At 32.0% G+C, this 21,697-nt stretch overlaps 1 protein-coding gene across 1 annotated transcript in view; it reads left to right on the top strand.

The window, feature by feature from the left end:
* Nucleotides 1-11,700, top strand: part of Df31 (Decondensation factor 31) — a 37,692-nt gene extending 25,992 nt beyond the window's left edge. The window contains exons 2-3 of the mRNA XM_072537442.1: nucleotides 7,699-7,871; nucleotides 10,378-11,700. Coding sequence (XP_072393543.1) covers nucleotides 7,699-7,871; nucleotides 10,378-10,523 — 319 coding nt within the window. The 3' untranslated portion in view covers nucleotides 10,524-11,700. The remainder of the gene's footprint in view (nucleotides 1-7,698; nucleotides 7,872-10,377) is intronic.
* The last annotated feature ends 9,997 nt before the right edge of the window (nucleotides 11,701-21,697 follow it).

The raw sequence follows: 21,697 nt of genomic DNA, 5'->3' as shown, positions 1-21,697 counted from the left end.
AGTAGTTATATTACAGGTAATTATAAAAAAAACATTCACATTTATAAATCACTAAAAAAATAGAATTATATATGTCAATTGTTTGTGTTTTAATTTAGAAACTCGCAAAATTAAAAAACCTTTTACCTTTTGAACCATTGTTCTCTAAAATGTATAAGAAACTTTTTATAGGCAAACAATTCTTTTTTCTCTTTTTATGATTGTTAGAACAAAGCAAAATCAGCTGTATCTATGTCTTCACAGATTTGTCATAAGCTACCTTTTAGAACATTCAAATAGCTGTATAAGATTTTTACGTGAAATCGATGGTTCTCTCTTACGCTCAGGCTATACTCATTTTATTCCCCATTTAGTTTTTACAGACCATCGATGAAAATACCACTTGGAAAATATCTTCAAATGTCTTACTTCCGAAACATTGCAATGATCTAAGCGTATGTTAAACGTTATGTGGTCTACAACGATCATGCAAAACACGGTGTGTTATCAGTTACCACTTTTACTTACAAACACAACGTTTGCAACTACATAAACAGGTTTCTTCAGCGTTTCCTTAAAACACGTTGGACGTCTGAACGTTTACAGAAAACATTGTTAACTTTTTTAAGTTTGCTGTTCATTCCCTTCTTATATTTCGTTTTACGTTTGGTTTTCCCGAGCCCTATAGATAATTTTTCTTATAATCATAGTTTTCGCCTTTTAATATATTTTTTTTATTTTCCTATTGTTGATCGAAATTAAGAAGGCCAGCCATACTGGAAAATAAATTGTTTTTGTTCTTTCTTATCCTTTGAAATAGCGCGCCTATGATAAGATAGTAAGCATTTTCCGACTAACCTTCTCCCACCCATTGAAACTTTCTCTTCTATATGATTACAGTGTTGTCTAGCCCATTATTATATTTTTTCGATTTCTATGTAGTGCGTGAACCGTACATATTATATCGTTACCGATACTATACTCGATGTTTAACGAAATGGAGGTAGTAGGAGACAATATTTCATAATGTTGTACTTTCTCGCAATATAGCTTATGCAGGATATATAAAATATAGTTTTGTTTATATCAGAACTGGCATGTCAATATCATTGCAATTTTCTCTTACAGTAATTTTTATTTAGGCAACATTAACACACAAACAAACCTTTTATAATTTTGTTTTTACAAAATTTTACCTCATATCATCTACGGAATATTTTAATTAACTTATTTCAATATTGCTTAATAAATTAGTATGACATTGTTGGTAAAGGTCGTCAATAAAATAACTAACGAAAACAATGTCGAAACTGTAAATATCCAATGACAACAAAAGAAGAATTTACCACACCATAATTAAAAGCATAGTTACGTACGGCTCTGAAGTGTGGCAGATAAAGAATACAACAGAGAAAATGTTTAAAATAACCGAAATTAATTTCTGGCGACGTCGAACTGGGAAGTCAAGTCGAGAAAGAGTAGTAAAGGCCGCATGAGAGAAAACATTAGTACAAAATATACATTAGCAGACGATGTTAAAACAAAAAATTACTCTGGCTTGGCTATGTACAGAGAATGACATATCAGCGACTGCTGAAACAAATTTCAAAATTGAAACACCATGGAAGGCGAAAAAGAGTAAGACCTAGACGAAGCTAGCGAGAGGGTATCGACAAAGAGATGCAGGAGAGGAGTCTGGAAGACTTGGGGAAGATAGGGACCAATGGACACTAGGACTAAGAAACAAAAGACGCGTAGGATGCTATGAGCCGAGATATAATATATCTTCATTATTGAAGCGAAGCTTCTGTACCGGCATTTTATTACTTTTTTCCTATAGTAAAATGCTGAGGCAAGAGACACACAGGTTCTTAGGGTGCCTGTCCGTTCCGAATGTTGGCGATCATTCTGGCTATGATGACTTTGTTGGTTGCTATACGAAATAGCTGTGTTGAGGTCTTTCCATACCATGCTCTCAGGTTAGCAAGCCAGGATATTCTTCGTCCTGGGGCCCTTTTTCCTCCTGAAGTTTTGATAGAGTTTTCGCCTTCAATGTCCACGTTTCTACTCCGTACACACACAAAGGTAGCCACACGAAAAGGCGTCAGGTTTAAATTAAAAACTGTATGAAAAATAATACACAAATTAAATGAATATCCGTCTTTAAAAGATGAAGTAAAACAAACAGAAAAATAAAATATGGATACTAGAATTCGATTCGTGACTATTATCAAACGCTAAACATTTAAATGTCATCCAAATCAGTTCGATTATTGTATTAAAGTGCGACCAATTATTAATAAAGTAGTTGAATTTTCATATTTTTTACTTCGGAAGAAATGATAAATCAGCACATATTTATGGCTTTTTACGAAATAGCGGTGACAGTAAACAGTTGGAAAAGTCCATTTAGGCGAGGAGGGTGTCCGTTATAAATACAACATATAAACTTTCTCAATTTTATTACTTTATAAAAATAATAAAATTACTTTATTCAATTTTAAAAATACAGCAAACATCCTCGCATAGCTTCGCGCTAGTCTAAAGTACCGCCTACTGTACCTCTTTTCGTTTTGTGAGTGTGTCAAATGGCCCTCATTATTCCTTATTTTTTTTTATCGCCTTTGCAATAAAATACGGTCGTAACTCAATTCACATTGCATTTAATGATAATGGACATTACAACGTTAATAAATTCTTTGCACTTGCTAAAATACTGTCACATATTACATTGTTAGTTTTGAAGTTAATATTATTCTTCTGGGAATGCGATATATCTAACTATCATTGTGTATTATGTATACAGAATACACAATGATACTATGCTTCCTTTTTCCTACCTATATAAAATATTTCAATGTTTACAAATTTCAATAATGTTGAGGTGAAAAAAAATTCTGAAATTGCTTTAATTATTATCACTAGAATTTTATGTAACTCCGTGAAGTACACAAATTATTTTCGTGTGAAAATGTCTTTGGAAAAGTCCTTCACGCTTCATTTTTGTGTATTTTGATGCAGAAAAATTTAAATATAAACTGGACTTTGTCCGTTTCCATTCATCGCCTTTTCGGAGATTCTAGGAAAAATACAAAAGCGATTACCGTTGCAAATTAAACAATATGCACCTTGTAACCGAACGTTAGAAACTCATTTTTATTTCCTATAGGTATTAAATATAACGTATTTTCTTATCAGTTTACTTCCTGTTCTTGATTCAGGTGGCAACCTGGAAACGAACTAAAAATAGACAAGAACGTTGTCGGTTATGATCGGATTGCTATTGAGTTCACAGTTTAATTATAAAACCATACACCGAGTTAGTGTGGGCTAGTTTAAAATATGAAAATTAATGACTGAATTTATTATTCCAGATTAATTTAATTACACACTCCATAAAATGTATGAATAAATCTACTAAAAAATATAATTAAGTATACAACTAAAAACAATTAATCGCTTACAACGTTCATGGACATTGTGCAAATGTTTTTTTAGAATTTTTTTTATATATAATTTTAAACATGTGTGATATCTAAATAAACTATTCAATATGTTGTTGAAACTAAAAGTTACAACATAACTGACACTAAATTATTAACTAAAAATCCGTGAACATTTGGGCAACATAGTTAAGTAAGAAATATTACATCTTAATAACAAACGTGAAAAAATTTAGTAAATATGGTAGTCCAAAACTGGAAGAAGTAATACATCAGCTAATAGTAAAAATTTGGAAGACGAAATAGTGCCTCATTACAAACTACAATAACTACCGGGGTATTGTCCTGGACATGGTTTACAATCTTGTTGCAAACCTGATAGAGAAAAAGTTGGCAAATATGTATAAGCAATGGTGATTTCTAGGAGTACGTCTTTAGTAAGGTTCAGAAAAATGGTGCTTGAAGACATCAGCGTACGATATATAAAATACAAAATTGTCAAGTTTTTAAGACAAAAACAGGCGACATGGATACCCTCTATAGACTTGTTTTTTGAGATTTTACACTGTATTAAAACAGCCTTCGAAATACACATTAGTTTTTGTGGAAAACTATAGCTTTTATGTTGAGTTAGAACCCTTACTGTTTATCAAGACTGTGCAACGATCCCTAACAAGTCTCTTATTAGTCGAATATTAGCAAAAGTAAAGTAAATGTGCGGTATTAGTCAACTGTTATCACTTTTATAAAATTGACAATATGACATTTCTATTGTAATTGTAGGGGCTGACAAGACATCAAAAAGTATTGATTAAGAATATATTAGTATTAAATTCCGCGAAAGTGGCTTTTAGTCAATTTTCAAAACACTAAATAGCAGTTTTCTGTCATATCTTTTAGGATGTGTGGCAAAACCGCCATTTTGTGGGTATTTCAACTTGTTTATCAGTCTATTATATATTAGCATTAAATATCTAGCATTTTAAAAGTCTGGTATTAAAAAAATTGTTCAATAAAAGCCAATATAATAGTCTGCTATTTTTTACCCATATTATGTAAATGTAAAGAACGGTCCAGTCACGCATCCTAGGGTTGGGTTAAGCATAGTCTGATCAAACGATATTGTTTTGCGTTGGAGCCAGTCAATTATATCTACTTTTGCCATGAGACCGTCGGTAACTTTTAAGTGATAGCTGGCGTTATCGGAAACAACAGTATTATTTGGTAGCAAATTCAATACCTGAGAAAAGTAAAACATTGCTCCAAAATATCCGAGCTCATTTCTTCGTGGTAATCGTTAGTGGATTTTGAAACGAACTCAAATACATAATTCTCCACAAAACCATGTTCGGTACCAATGTGCGTGATTATTAATCTTCGACCCTTTCCTGCGGGAGCATTTAAATCCTTCTAGAAAGGCTTATCGAGAACTTGTAATATTTTTATCTACCAATACTTTTGAAACGGTATCATTTTCGTTTAGCCAGATTTCATCTAAATAGAAAATGCATCTTACTTCTAATCTAAATCTGTTTATCGTTCTCAAATATTGCCGTCGTCAACAAACAATCTCTTTTGTATCGTTCTATACAGGTTTTTTCTTTGATTTTCGTAGCAAAAACCAATTTATTTAAGTAATTTCCATAACTTATCTCAGCCAAAGTGGGAAAATTATTATCTCAATATTACTATATTGCTATATTGCCTTAATATTGTATCCAATGTAGGAATCTCCTTGTTTAAATAGAACGAATGAACTTTTCTCCGTTTCTTTGAAAGTCATTTATTTCTATTGATTGTTTTCCTTTGTGTGTTTTTGGCTCAGGAATGTTTCCCTTTTTTTCTTTCACCTTAAATCTGTACTGGTTTTTCACTAACACCTGTAATACCGGAGCACATATCATTACATTATTAATCGTTGTTAAAGGTTGTTGATGAACAAGGGAGTCATGAACATTTCACACAATAGATTTTTCTTACAGCTAAAATTTTATAAGTGCTAATAAATCAGAGGATGAGTTTAGCAGATGAACAACAGGGTTTTCGTAGTGGAAGATCGTGTACAGATGCAATATTCGTTATAAAACAAATTACTGAGAAATCACTAGAGTATAATAGACCAGCATTTCTGTGTCTGATTGACCTAAAGAAATCGTTTGACAGTAAGTAAGATGTAATCCATCTGATGTATAATAGAGAAGTTCCCCTAAATATTATAAAAACTATCGAAAACATCTACCAAAACAACAAAATGGAAGTAAGAATAGATTGACAACTTACAGAACCTATTGAAATAGGTAGCGGAATAAGACAATGAGATTCATTGAGCCCCACGCTCTTCAATTTGATCATGGATGAAATCATCAAAAGCGTTAACAAAGGAAGATTATACAGAATGGGAAACAAAGAAATAAAAACACTCTGTTACGCAGACGACGCAATATTGATAGCCCAAGATGAAGATAGTCTACAAAGACTGGTCCAGAGATTTAACATAAGAGCAAAAGAATTTAATATGACAATCTCATCTCAGAAAACTAAAACAATAGTAGTCAGCAAAGAACCAACCAGATGTAAAATAGAAATTGATGGCATTAGTATTGAACAAGTAATGGAAATAAAATACCTGGGAATTACACTGTCTAGCTATGGAGACCCGGACAAAGAAGTGAGAGATCAAGTACAAAAAGCAAATAGACTGGCAGGATGTCTTAATAACACTATATGGCGAAACAGACACATTAACACTGAGATGAAGTTAAGCATTTATAAATCCAGTGTAAGACCAATAATGACATACGCATCAGAAACGAGACCCGACACAGCCACAACGCAAAGGCTACTGGAAACGGCAGAGATGAGAGTACTGAGAATAATTACAGGAAATACGTTTGGGAGATCGAAAGAAAATTGAAGACATTAGAAGAAAATGTAACTTACAGTGTAGAAATGAATGGACACAAAATAGAAAAAAAGAATGGAATAACCACTAAAGCAGAATGGAGGAGACCCGTGTCGTCAAAATAGCAAGAGATGTCAACAATCGGCAAAAGAAGTATCGGACGACTGCGCAAAAGATGGAGTGACAACCTTCGATAGAGGTATTAAATCCCTCAATGAACAAGCAGAATTGTCTATGAAGAGGAAAAAGAAGAACAAGAAGAATTTTCACTCAGAAAACACGCTCCATTAGTGTTTTTAAGAGTTTTTAATTTCATGGGTTTTTTCAAGTATATGTAACTAAACAAATTAATACATAACTCATAATTTTTCAAAAAAAAACCTTATTGTTTTTTTTTGTGTAACTACATCCGTAAGGCAATGGTTTACGGTTTTGATGGTAACTCTTAACTTCTATTTGAAGATTTGCGTTTGTATTAAGCTGTCAGTTGCAAACAAATAGACTTGCAATAGATTTTTGTGATAAAGGGTACTTTCATTCGGCTAAAATATAACAATCCCTCAACAACTGACTAAGCAGACCAAAGTAACTTCGTTATGGATGTCCGGCCATACTAAAAAAGGAAACTAGTATTTATTTTATCGTACTAGAGCCGTTTGGCGGTATATCAGAAAGGTGTATAGTGGAGGATGTGTGAAAATGCGAAAATTAACTTGATAATCAAAAACTTAGTACATATAACCTTTTGCTACAAAAATAAGCTGGTTTTCTCAAGAAGTTTTGTCAGAAGTTCTAATTATAGAAATAGAAAACTATTGCTGCTGGTACTAAAACACGAGTTTATTAACTATAAATACTTGTATTTCTCAAACTCACAATAGAAAATTTATACGAAATCACAAGCTTGATAATTCAAAAATATTTCACTGAACTGTAATAAATAATTGAATTCTCGTCTTAAAACAAAACTCCTAAAAATAAATTTATGATTTAGTAAGAATTTACAAAGTCGTTCGATAGATTTTTCTACAAATTTCTTGATACAAATTTTTTATATTTCTTAGTAAAGTTGTGTGATCCTCCGTTTGGTAATAAAAGCATTGTGACTATCGTACTGTCGCCCAGATGAAGTTTTTCGTTTTGCATGCCTTAGTTTTGTTTTTGCATACATAAATTTTCAATTCATTAATTTCCTTCCGTTTATATTTTACTTGATTGTTGATGTAATTGAAAAATACTCATTAACTTAATGTACCGAACGCGTAGATTTTACTTGAAAACTATCCTGACAACATATTTAGTAGATATGACTAATCTAAATAAAAATTAAACATGTATTAATTATTTTTCTTAATGGTTGTAATTTTTTTTCAGTGTTGAAGTCACTGAAGAAGAACCAAAAATCAAGGATGACAAAGCATCCCCCGTGAAACCCACAGAAAAGGTAGAAAATGGGGATGCCAAAGCAAACGAAGATGAGGAGAAAGAAAAGTCATCCGAGAATGGTGCCGAAAAAACAGAAGAAAATGGAAGTTCAGAATCTGACGGTAGGTCAATTGAAGTTAAATTTTACTTGGTTTAAATTTGAAAGAGTAGGTTCGGTGCCAGTCATAGTAATACGTAAATATATCATTAAATACTATATCTACCGATGTAGAAACATGCAATATTTTCTAATATCTGACATACATTTATATAAAAAATCAGTTTCTTGAAAACACTGGTGACATCGCTTGACTTATTAGTTTTGCTTGGTCTTCAACACTAAAATCGTTGATTGTTTTTGCTTTCCCAGTTGTCCCAGCATAAATCCAAAGTTGAGTCGTTTAAGTGTTTCTTTGTTTTTGATCTTCAGTTAAATTATGATCAAATTCAATGTGAACGTATTTTTTCAAATTTAACTGATCATATACAATTTAATTTATATGTCCATTTTCCACAATCTGTTAGTTGACTTCGCAATTTTCTCCTCAACATTGTCTTTGTTCTTCACGTTTCCCCATGTATTCTTTCCCATCGAATTTTATGTCCGTAAATACTTTAAATGTTAATGTTCTCGATAGTTTCACTATACTTGTTGTACTAAGAGTCAAGTTTAGGTAGGGACCTGCTACAGATAGAGTGGTGATCCATGCCTCCTATAAGTATTATGTATATACTTGCGGTTAAGAAATAAACGTTTTCTTTGTACTTGTGATTCCATCTACTAGCTTGTGCGAAAGGTCTATTATCAAAATTAGTTATAGTAACACATTTATTATCGTTCCATTTTACAAAAAGTATTTCTCAATTTACATTAAATCGAAAATTATATGATCCACCAGCTTTTTACCAAGATTTTTTGTATCTTCTATAGGACACTTCGCTAATATATTTTTCCGTAAGGTTTCTATTGCTCGGTATTCACATTTTTGTAAATGAAATAATAAATCTGCTGGTAAATAACTTACTAAAATATACCCAGTGGCTTGCAAGTTCAGAAATGCAATCTAACATCAAATACTTCTCTTGATGATAAGGCCAAATATTCGCGACCACTTTTAGCGATTGTTTTGCAAATATAAAAGTCAAGATTAGGATAATATCCGCTACTTCCAACAAAATCCCAAAATTTGTAGCCATATCGAATAAGCTTTCCACATGTAAATTGCTACTATGAGTTATGTCCATATTGTTTCACCTTCATTTCATTTACTTTAATTTTATTGGGGAATAATTTTTCCTAAATATTCCCAGATATGTTTAAGAAAGCAGCTTTCGTATGCAATTTTTGAATTTTGCCACAAATGGAGTCAGTTTTTATTTATTTTTTTTACTATTTTTGACGATTCTTATCAGATCAATAAAATGTATCACTTCCATTGACGGGTCGCTGTCGAATTTCCATTGTTAAAGCCTAATCTTCAAAACCTATAACCTGAAATTGCGATTTTGAGTTTTGACAACAAATATGAGGCATTTGTAAAAATGCTGAATTTAAACTTTCCCATTACAAACGATCTTGTTTAAAACTGCTTCTTTTTAATTACACAAGTACGTTTTTCGACACTACACAACTTGAGCTACCAATTCCACCCAATACCGTCTTCGTGGAAGTATATCCAGTGACGTGCGATTGTTTGTGATATGAAAGTTTAATTTCAACGTTTTTTAGGCATATTTCAAATGTCTCGTATTGGTTGCCAAAACTCAAAATCAAAATTTTATGTAGGTTTTGAAGATTAGGCTCTAGGAAATTTCATAGCTAGAGTCGGTTAGCTAATCCCAGTCCGAACTGTCTAGTGAATTTAGTAATTATTTTTTTGTGAAGTTAGTTACTTTTTGACAGACTAGAAGTGGTTGGAAATTACTATACAACCAAGCACACGTGTTCATAGCTCTATTTCATTGAGTATTTCGTCAACATTTTTTGAAAACCTATACTAATATTCTATTATTTCTATCAGTATCTAGTTTTATCATCAGTTTTAAAAAAATAAAAAAATTATCTGGAAAATATTAAACGTTTATTAAAAATATTCTCAAGAAACTCATGCTAAATGCTCAAAGCCTTAGGGTGGTTGCCTACATTGCCTAAATTTCTAAGCGAATTTGATTTTTGACGCTTTTTTGACGCTATGTCAAACTGAAATATTTTTGTTATTAAGAACATGTGTAATACCTAATCGGTTGAAAAACATTGAATAAGAAAAGGCTTGTTTCACACTCTTTATTTGTATTTATTGCCATTTTGAAACGAGGGTAATAAATTAAAACATTATTAACCAGTTGTATCTTTAATTATCCCTATTTTATTTCAGTACGACTTTGTCCTGAAATGAATCATTTAAAGTTATAAGCAAGGAAAGTAAAAAAAAACTATATTATTATTCCTGACCTATTTTAGAGGGAGGATAAGTCAAATTGTATTACTGAAGTTCTCACACAACTTTTTCTGCAAAAATCTGAATGCCACCTCTCACATCCACATTAAAACAGGCTTTGGTCTAATAGTATATGGAACATCTTAATTCTATAGTATAAAATATTAATTGTACATTTTTTTATTTTCAGAAAAACCTGCCGCAAAGAGGAAATCTACGGGCGGCGGAGATGCAACAGATAGTGTGGACGTTGAAAGTGCCACACCTGAGAAAAAAGCCAAGCTGGATGAAAAAGAATCGGCGGAAGCGAAAGCAGATACAGAAGTAGAAGCTTAGGTTTCTCTTGAAAATATATTCGTGTTCAGAAGTTTCTTATGTTTTTATATATGTATGTAATTAAATAATGTAAAATGTAGGGGCAAACCTGTGTGAATATTTTGATCTAGCCCTAACATTAGACATATTTTATAACATAACACAAATAATTTTAGAAAAATTGCATTTAATTTTTAGTTAATGTTGCACTTAAAAGTAGTGAAAAATAAAGTGTCTGTTGGTCATTCTACAAAGTTTGGTTGATTGAAACGGTAACAATAATCAATCTTGCCAAACATATCATTCTTCAGATATTGCAAATAACGTATTTTTGTTTTGATTTTACTGAATCTAAACCATTCGCGTTAAGTGTATTATCTGTTGATAATTTAACACTGCCTACTTTTAGTATTTGTTTTTGGGGCCACAATGTTTTTACCTTTTCTATAAGGCGTCCCATATTCTCGAATCAATATTAAGTTTAGTGTAATATACACTGACCTATACCTGTTGTAATAAATATGTACAATAATAGTAGTACAAACAGCATTTCAACAAGTTTTATATTGTTTTTATTATAAAAATATTTATTTGTGCATATGTAGATAAATAGAATTTTTAAAGTTGTACCTACCAATTGTGGCAAATAAATACGTTGAAACCCACACAGAAACAAATCCTGTATAGAAATATATTTTTATATTACGACGTTTTTTAAAACACAAGGTCCTTATTAAAAGCCAAGACATTCTCAGAATAAATTAGTGACAATCTTCCACTTCTCACTTACAGACAAGATTGCTTTGCATTATGCTAAAATTTTAATGAAACTAAAAGTTTCGCACAGTGTGTAGATTATAATCTAAAACATAAAATAGTAGACGCAGTTTTAACTGGACATATTGATTAATAATCTGGTATAGTTCAAAATACAATTTTTTGATTTTAGAAATGTCGCTAATTCGTTCCGAAAGTCATCTGGCTTTCCCAACATTAACTATGCTTTGTAGAATGGCTAAAAATTTCCTTAGGTGTTGATGTGGGTGCCAAGGTTTCATGGTACGTTTTATGTACTTAAGTTTTCTATTTGTAGTAATGACTATTCATTTTTTCAATAAATACCACGTGTTGTGAATCACTGTAATATATAAATTACCATTGTGTTCTTTAAAATGTTACAGTAAAAGGTGGCGTTTCACTTTGACTCTTTTTATCCCAACTAATATTCACCATCCTTCCCCGTTAACCCCATTTTTGAAAATTGGTCAAGTCGGGTCCATCGATATTTCGTCCGTCGGCAAATTCAAACAGATAATATTTGTATGTTACGAAATTCGAGTAGCCGATGTCCAGTCGCGATAAGTATTAAATCATAAAATTGTGTATATTATAGACAAAGAGCAGAAAATCTGATTTTAGAAAAACAAAACGTTATATTTCTTTATTTTTTAAATGGTTAAAAGTGAAATGTAAAAAAAATTATCACTACTACCCTGTCGAAAAAAATACGATACTTTGTCTCAAAGTGACTAAGTCTGTACAGGGTAAGATATGCAATGCTAACCTTATGGGAATTTCGCTAAGATGTTGCCAGTTTTATGCAGTGAGCGATGGCGTTCTCTATTGTCTATCTTTCAAAATAAACGGAATAAACCAGGAGTTCTCAACAAGTCCTCACGTACAAATATCGTTAGCTATAATTAGCTTATAATAATTTTACATAATACTATACATTATTTGTTTCTAATACTAACTTAGCAACTTTTATTAGTAGCAGTAGTATAATAAAATGTGCATTAAATAAACATTTTTTTCAAAGTTTAAAATAATTCCTGTAATTTCTACTAACTGCCAAATTTAAAATTATGTCCCTGCGGTGCTAATAATTACTGTCATAATATGTAAGGAATTTGTAATTTTGGTTGATATCAACTGCAAATACTTTCTTCTAAGTTATTCAGTAATTAAGAAGCAATTAGAGTAATTCTTATACGGAATATGTTTAACAGCTTGATACATCCAGGGCCTTAATTAGTCTTTATTTGTTCTTCGGAGCGCGTAAACATATTCGAGTTACGTTTATTTGTACCATCTTGGATGTACTGTTTTGTTATTGGTATTATTTGTTGGTGGCCGTTGTTGTGATTTGTGTTGTGTATTAAAAAGTATTAATGAGAATCATTTAATTCCTTTCTCTACTGGAGAGCCTACGTATTGGCCTACTGATAGACAAAAAATTCCTGATCTTATTGATTTTGCTATAGTAAAAGGAATATCACATACCTACCTCCAAATTTCTGCTTCATTTGACCTCTCATCAGATCATTCTCCTTTCTTCATAGATCTACAAAGCCAAATTCATAACGGTTCTAAACATTTAACACTCTCTAATAAAAGAACAAACTGGAACAGATATAGAGAAGAAATAAAAACATCCATCAATCTAAACTTGCCTCTTAAAAGTGATAGTGACATAGAAAATGCAGTTGCTCACTTAACTACAGTTATTCAGCAAGCTGCTTGGACGTCCACCCCAGAAATTTATTACAAAGACAACTCGGAGTCCTATCCTGCACACATAAATACACTTATATTGGAAAAAAGAAAACTGCGAAAGATATGGCAGCTCACTAGGCATCCAGAAGATAAAACAAATCTGAATAGAGCTTGCAGCTCAAAAGAAATCGCTGTGGAAACTAACAAAAAAACTTAAACACAACGAACAAATAAATTTAGGAAACAACATGGTACTATCGAGCAAATTCATAGGGTGTTAAAGACTATCAGAAATTCGCTTGAACAAAAAAATTACTGTACTGCTGCATTTCTAGATGTCTCTCAAGCATTCGACAAAGTTTGGCATGTAGGTCTTATCTCCAAAATTAAATCTATATTTCCTCATCCCATAAGTTCACTTTTAAGATCCTACCTGACAGATCGATTCTTTCAAGTCAAAAGAGGTGGGGAAATCACTAACCTGTTTCCAATTTGTTCCACAAGGAAGCATACTAGGACCCACCCTCTACTTAATATACACATCAGATCTCCCAACGACGACCAATACAACAATCGCTACATATGCCGATGACACAGTTATCATGGCTTCAAATTCTACAGCAGCTGAAGCAGCCCAGGTATTACAAAATCACCTACTTAAACTAGAGAGCTGGCTTAAGCTGTGGGAGTCCAAGTTAACAGTTTAAAATCAACACAAATAACGTTTACTTTAAAAAAGGTGTCGCGCCACCAGTTTCTATAAACAACACTCCACTACCAGTTAATACCGTCGTTAAATACTTAGGAATCCATTTGGATAGCAAACTAAATTGGGACATCCACATATGGAAGAAACGCCTTCAACTCAGCTTAATCTACAGGAAAATGTATTGGTACATGAGTCGAAAATCAAATCTTAGCCTGGAGAACAAACTTCTGATATATAAATGTATTTTAAAACCGGTATGGCAATATGCAGCACAAATCTGGGGTACAGCAAGTAATACCAACATACAAAAACTTCAACGTTTTCAATCGAAAGTACTGCGCCAGATCTGTAATGCCCCTTAATATATCACGAACCACAGATTACACCACGATTTACAGCTACCAACAGTTTGCGAAGCAATATCTGCTGTAAACTCTGTATACAAGAATAGACTATCCTGCCATCCAAATCCGCTGGCCACGGATCTGCTCAACATTTCACACGTAAGAAGATTAAAACGACCAGACCCTTTGGACCTCTAGTAAATCAGGAAAAATAGAGCGTAGTGTCATGATGCGGTGAAAAGTGTTTTCTAAATATTTCCTTAATTTGTGTTTCTAGCCTTGTAATTCTCATATGTGTGTCAGTGATGTTTACCTGTATTAAACTCTGTTTGTTAAGTGAAAGTTTAAACTAATTGATTATCATAGATTATATTTATATTATATTTTACCTGGGTGCTCGCCACTGGGCAGCTTCCCACTATGTTATTGTACATAAATCATACATATTGCTTATTGTTTATAATGAGACATATTGCAATAAACATTGGATGTTAAAAAAAAAAATGAAATTTGAGTAGCCGATGTCCAGTCGCGATAAGTATTAAATCATACAATAACAATGTGTATATTATAGTCAAAGAGCAGAAAATCTGATTTTGGAAAAACCAAACGTTATATTTCTTTGTTTTTTAAATGGTTAAAAGTGAAATGTAAAAAAATTATCACTCTACTACCCTGTCTGAAAAAATATGATACTTTGTCTCAAAGTGACTAGTCTGTACAGGGTAAGATATGCAATGCTAACCTTATGGGAATTTGCTGCAGAGCTGCAGACGAGCTCTATCATGATCACTATCCACCAGATTAATAATAAGTTTTCCACTGTTTGAAAATAATTGTCCTAGTTTTCTGTACTCATTTTCTACTTTCAATACATGGTTTACTGCTTTTTTCCAGTCGGCACTTGTAATCTATGATAGTTTATATCGAATTAGTTCGACCACTTTCGCGTCAAATTTTTAAAAACTATTTTTCCTCCGAATCCATTTTTTTACTTGTCCCCAAATAAGTTCGATAGGATTGAATATGCAAAAATAAAGTAGTAACATCAAAACAGTATGGCCATGTTGTATTGCAATAGTTCCAGTATATATTGTTTCTTATAAGTTTTAGTACGAAGCACTTCAAGTAACTGTTTCTTATTATAGTTGTCTTCAAAATACAAATCATTATCTGAGAGGAAATCTCTTAGTTCCTGTTTTGAAGACGAACTGTTAGAATTTTTTTGAGAAGCCTTGAGTGGTAGCTAGCATTGTTCATAACTATCACACTGTCCGGTGTTATATTGGGAAGTAGTGTATTTTTAAACTACTCTTCGAATATAGTGGAATTCATATTCTGATGATAATCTACACTACATTTTTCTATTTTTTTTTTTTCGCAAAGCATTAACCCATTTGGCACCCAGTCATTTGCAGATCCACAGTGCACAATAATCATCCGATAACCTTTATTCGGAGGTACTCCTTTCAACTGGCACCTAAGTGAACCATCAGTCCAACCCTTGCTAGCGGTATCATGCGTTATACCATGTCTCGTCTAAATAATATATAGTCTGCTGTTGGTCTCGATATTCTTGAATTTTTTTTTTAAATAATCTAAACGCCAGTGTACTATCCTCTTACTTTCCATAATAGCCACCTGTTTATCAACGATTTTCTATTTGAACCCAAGTTTTTTCAGCCGTCTACGTAAAGTGGTTTTAGGGTAGCTTCTTCCCATCGCAACAAGCTAAACTCGTTTCGCTATCTCCAGTCCGAACTGTCTAGTGAATTTAGTAATTATTTTTTTGCGAAGTTATTTACTTTTCGACAGACTCGAAGTGGCTGGAAATTACTATACAACCAAGCTCACGTACTTATAGCCAAAATTAATAGTAAACAAACTAAATGGTATATAAAATAGAACTTTACAAATTACCGACAAATATTTATTTGTTTGCACCATATATAATAAATAGTTATGTTAAATTATAACAATTAAAATATATATTTTAAATATATACTACCAAAAATGTTATGGGTTTAGTATACACTTCCACTATTTAGAATAATTCTTTTTTCAAAGAAAGAAGTCTGCAATAGTAGGATACTTGAGCTATTAATACTGAGAAGTACGAATTGTTGTGTTGTAGGTTTCCGACAATGAATCTGTCAAAATATGCCCGAGCTAAGCGAATGGAGTTTAGGTGTATATAATATTAATTGTTGGTATTACATTTTTTTTGTATTTCTCGTAAACCAAATTCCAGTCACGATATTAATTTGTTTAGGTTTTCTAGCATCCGATCTTGTTTTTCTCTTTTTAACACCACTTTTCACGATGTCGCGCATGGTAGAATATGGAATTCCTGTTAGAAAGGTCGTTTTTTTAGCCTTTACAACTATTTTCAGGATCATTTTGAAGATTTTTGTAAACGTTCGTACAAATTCTCTTAGATTGTTCATTCTAAACAATCCTTTTCTTTGGAAGTCTTAAACACTTTTCTACAGTCTCAGTGTCATTGTTTTTTGTATCACTTACGCTTAGAAGATTGTTGACTACTACACTTTCTCTACTACTACTTGGGTTCGTTTGCTCCCATGCACGAAAAACTGTAGGTGATTTTTCCCATGGTCTAAACATTTTCTTTATACACAAATACTGCAATTATAACTACTCACAACAAAATTTCAACACAACTCAATATTAAAGCAATTCACATCTATCTATAAACAAGCTAGTTGCAAAGATACAACTAAACTAAAAATTTGAGTCCAGTCCCTTAGATAAGGCACATGCCGGTATTTTTACAACCGGATTACTCATCGTAAATCAATCAGTTTAAACTTGAAAATTGATACTTGGGCATTAGTACAGTTAAAATTATTAGACGAAATATTAAGCAATATAATTGAAACTTTTTTCTACTTTTAAGGACAAAAAAGCAAGTTCATTAGCGGAACGTAATTCAAAATTATTCTGCACATTATATTTGAAGCATTATTTGGTTAAAACATCTCATTTTTGGTGGTAAAAAATATATTTGTCTGGACTAAGGGTGGTAAAAGATGGTCTGGAATTTATATTTTTGTTTGAATTTGCCGACGGACGATAGATAGATGGTGTCAACTTTAGGTATGTATCAAACTAACCACAATTTTTGCGGTTTTATTAAATAAATAGTACATTATATATTATACATAAACCTGTTACTGCAGAAAAATCAGATGCACTCGATACTTTTTAAACAAATTATATTAAAAAAATTCAATAAATTATTGTTTCCTACTAACGTAGTAACAAACATACGTTGTTATCTCTCGGACCTGTTTCAGACAAAATATTAAATTAATAATAAAATATAAATATTTGATAATAAATTTTAATTATTTGCTTAACCCAGTATCTGGCAACACCAAAAATAGATGTAAAATTATTTTATGGGTATATATTTATAGATGGAAAATTATCTTCTTATAACACTTAAATAACCCCCTGTGTTACAAAAAAACCTGAAGGAGACAGGGGAAAGCAGTTTTTGAATTCGTTGCCTATTAAAAAAATGGCATACCTTAAATGAGGTGTCTTGTTCAGACCATCGAGACAGGCAATGAGCATATCAAGGAAACTTATCGTAATCCTCGTAAAACAAATTGGGAAGCATATCAAGCAAATCTGGAATATTGTTTAGCTAAGATTAAAGGGACGATAAGGTATACATTGAACGTAGACATGGCCGTCGTATAATTTCATTGTCATGTCAGCGCTTAAAGATAACTGTCGGAAGATAGTGAGGAATTTCAACGGGAAAGTACCCTGGTGGAATCACAATTTTGCAAATTAAAGGACAGAAGTCGGACGAAAATTTATTTGCTCTAAAAGATCTGGTGAGTGGGGCGATTATTGCAAAGCATGGACTGCATGGACTTGAAGGACAAAAAGGGAATCAAGGAGGGCATTGCTAGGACATAGAACAGACTGCAGAAATGTTAAGGTTTCATAAAGTTCTCTCAAAAGACCCTTAGATAAGTAATCCCTCGCTTCACAATAAGTCAGGTAAATACACTCTAAATTGTCAAGAGACTCTGAAATATCTTTTCAGGGTGCACTTTCCTGAGTCTTAAACAAAACTGATACCACTAGACACGTGACAGCAACTGGAATGGATATCATAGCTTATGGTTCTAGATGATATCTAGAGGATAGAGGAAACATATGGTCCATAAGCAGTTCCGTACTTTTAGTATGCTCCATTATACAGGGTGTTTCAAAAAAAGGTAACTCCGTCTCTAGGGTAGGTAAAAAACAAAAGTAATTTGGGTTTGCTTAGTAAAAAGTTTTTGTAACGCCATCCGTTTTCAAGATACAGGGCGTTGAAGAAAAAAAATTTTACGCATTTTTTACGATTTTGCCGAAACTACTGGCAACATTGTAATGAAATTTTATACGAATATGTTTTGGATACATCCCACGAATTTGTTTTTATATCTGATTCTCATAGAGGGCGCTAGTTACACGGATCGTACTAAGTATTAGTCAATATAACTTTTTTAAGAGTATAAAATTATTAATCAAAACTTAAACATCATTCAATTTTACACGAAAAAGGTACTCTTGGTAAAACTCGATACTGTGTACCGTTTATACCCACCTAGTAAGGTAACTCCCATAGAAAGTTTTGGGAGAGTTTCTAGCGCCAAATACGGATGAGCCGAAACTAATTTGATTTGGCGACAAATTCAAAAAATATGCTTTGAATTTTAGGCGCCAAAATTCAAAAAGTGTGCTTTTAATGGAAAGTAAATATAGTCATAAAATAAGAAATAAAAACTTATTCTATGCCAGAAATATATTCTCTCTGTTCAAAAATATAGTATACACTTACACATTTCTATATATAAATGTATAACATAATATCTGATACAGAGAGAGTAGGTATATATTATGGTGCAGGAAAGTTTTTATTTAATATTTTATGATTATATCTGTTTTCCATTATATTAACAAACCAAAGTCCCAAAAACAACAAAATAAAACACAGATATCCTAATACTTGTTTATTTGTATAATTTTCTTTGGTAAAGTATTGGCAACAAATATCCTCCTCCTCCTCATTCCTTAAGCCCTTGTTAAGGTGTGGGTGGAGACACTCTAAATATTGTTAGCTTGCTATCTCCATTGGCTGCAATTCTGTACCAGATGGACAACTTCATGAAGGGATTTTTCCATCAATCTTCATTTAATCTACCCATCGGAGATCTTCCTTTTGATATACAAATACATATACATCTATATTCATTAGTACTGGTTTGTTGTAAGTTCTAAAATACTCTGCCTTAAAGGACCATCTGTAGATAATAAAGTATAAACTCTAGCATTTCTGCTATCTTGCTCTTCAGGATCATCACAAATTAGTATGTAACAACTATTGCTTAGAAGTAGAAGATCCATGAAAATCTAAAATAATGAAATATTAAAATTAAGAATGTATGACTTTTTTTGTAAAATAAGGCCAATTTTAGGAATGTAATTATAAGAGTTAAGAGTTTTTTTATAAAATAAGGCAACTTTTAGCAATGCAATTATAAGAGTTAAGAGTTTTAATGATTTTAAATATATATAGTATATAAATATAAGATTAATGTTGGTAAAGATTTAAAGGTAATTTAACTACAAAAACAAAATGTACAAAATAGTATCGAGTTTGTATTTACTAATTTTTTTGTTACTCTCACATAATATTATTGAAATGCATTGAAATTATATAAAAATTCATAGATTTTAATTAAATTAAAGATAATAATTAAATGCATATACAATAAAATTAATTAAAATGATATAAAAAATTAATAGTATTAATTAAATTACTGTATATAATAGAAATGCATTGAAATTATATAAAAATTCATAGATTTTAATTAAATTAAAGATAATAATTAAATGATTATACAATAAATACTTCTTCGGAAATTTAAAATTTATGATTCGCAAGTGTCATTGTAGGGGGTTGACCATTCGCACCTAATAATAAGAAGGTCCTGAAAGACAAGATGTGGAAAGTGCTGTCAAATAATTTACAGTAACAAAATATTTATGAATGCTGTTTTATACTTATTCAAAACTTGTAGTCTCTCATAACACAAATTATAATTTCGTAAAAGTAAAGTCGACTTTACACTACATGATTTATCATGTGATTTGTCATATGATTTGGTCATGGAGTGAAATTTACATGTCTACACTGTGTGATTTGTCATATGATTTTGTCATAAGCACTGTCATGCGGCTCGTCATAGCTTGTGACAGGAGAACAGGACGGTACATAGTCCACATGATAAAATTATATGATTTTCGGTAATAATACCGGTAACACCAACATATTTAAATATCGCGCCTAATTGACTAACATTAGCTCTTTTTGGCCCCACTAGATTAAAGGAAATATGATCTCGGACGAACACCGAATGATTTGTCAATATATGTTTAATCAACTCAATACGTAACAAAGGCAAATTGAGATCTCCCAGAGCATCTAATAATTGGGTAATAGATACTTTATCATATGCTAAAGAAATGTCTAACATAACAGCCGCCGCTGGCTTCCTTTTTGAAATATTAATTGAAATTTTATTAACCAGATGGATAATGTTTTCAGACACCCCTCTACCTTTACGAAAACCTGTTTGGAAAGGCGATAGTATCAGACGATGTTCTATATACCTTATTTTTATCATGTTCTCTAAAAGTTACTGACGCATGAGGATAGGGCAATTGGTCTCCCACCTGAAAGACAATTTATATTTTTGTTGGGTTTGGGGATTAAACAAATTGTTTGCGATTTCCATTATGTTGGAATTTGTTTTCCCCTTTAAGACATAGATTGAAAAATTTGAGCAGAAAATTGATTGCTGACTCTGGAAGATGTTACAACATAGAAAATGTTATACTATCCTGGCCCGGAAGAGTATCTCTTCTTTCAAATAAAGCCAATGAAATCTCGTTTAAACAAAAAGGGTTCACACTCGATAGTATTAGATTTCACTGGGTGAGATGTAACATTCTCAAAAACAGGTGGAATCAATGAGATAAGCATTTCCTCTCCTAGTGAAGAATTGCTGGGAGTTCTGACTGAGACTTTAGAGAAGGTCCTATGGAAATTTCTCACTTTCCTCCACATTACTGATATTGGGGTATCAAGATAATGCGGAGCAAAACATGGCAAATGATTTTTTCTTTTTGGACTTAAGTTCCTTTTTACAATGTGCCCTAATCTTTTTAAAATTAATAAAGTCCTCTAAAGATGGTTCCTGTTTAAACTTTCTAACTGTTTCCCTCTTTGATTTAATCAAAGCAGAACACTCTTCATCCCACCAAGGTATTTGAGGTTTAGAAAATCTAAAACGCTTTTTCTTAGGGATGAACCTATTTGCTGCGTCTAATAACAGGTTCTGAAAATCTGTGTATGAGTGATCAGAAATATTGTGAATATTAGACTCAATGTACAGATTAAATTGTTCCCAATTGGCTTTTTTCACATTAAAGATACTGAGACCTTGAAGAGGGTCATTTATTTGGGTGTTAGTTCTATCTTGCCCATAGCACACAACAAATGGTAAATGATCACTAGCTCCTATCTCTGGAAAAACTTCCCAAAAACAGTATGC

This window comes from Diabrotica undecimpunctata, chromosome 7 (genome assembly GCF_040954645.1).
Source record: "Diabrotica undecimpunctata isolate CICGRU chromosome 7, icDiaUnde3, whole genome shotgun sequence".
Classification (NCBI taxonomy): domain Eukaryota; kingdom Metazoa; phylum Arthropoda; class Insecta; order Coleoptera; family Chrysomelidae; genus Diabrotica; species Diabrotica undecimpunctata.
Note: the sequence above shows the minus strand (reverse complement) of the source record. Positions and strands in the feature narration are given on the sequence as shown.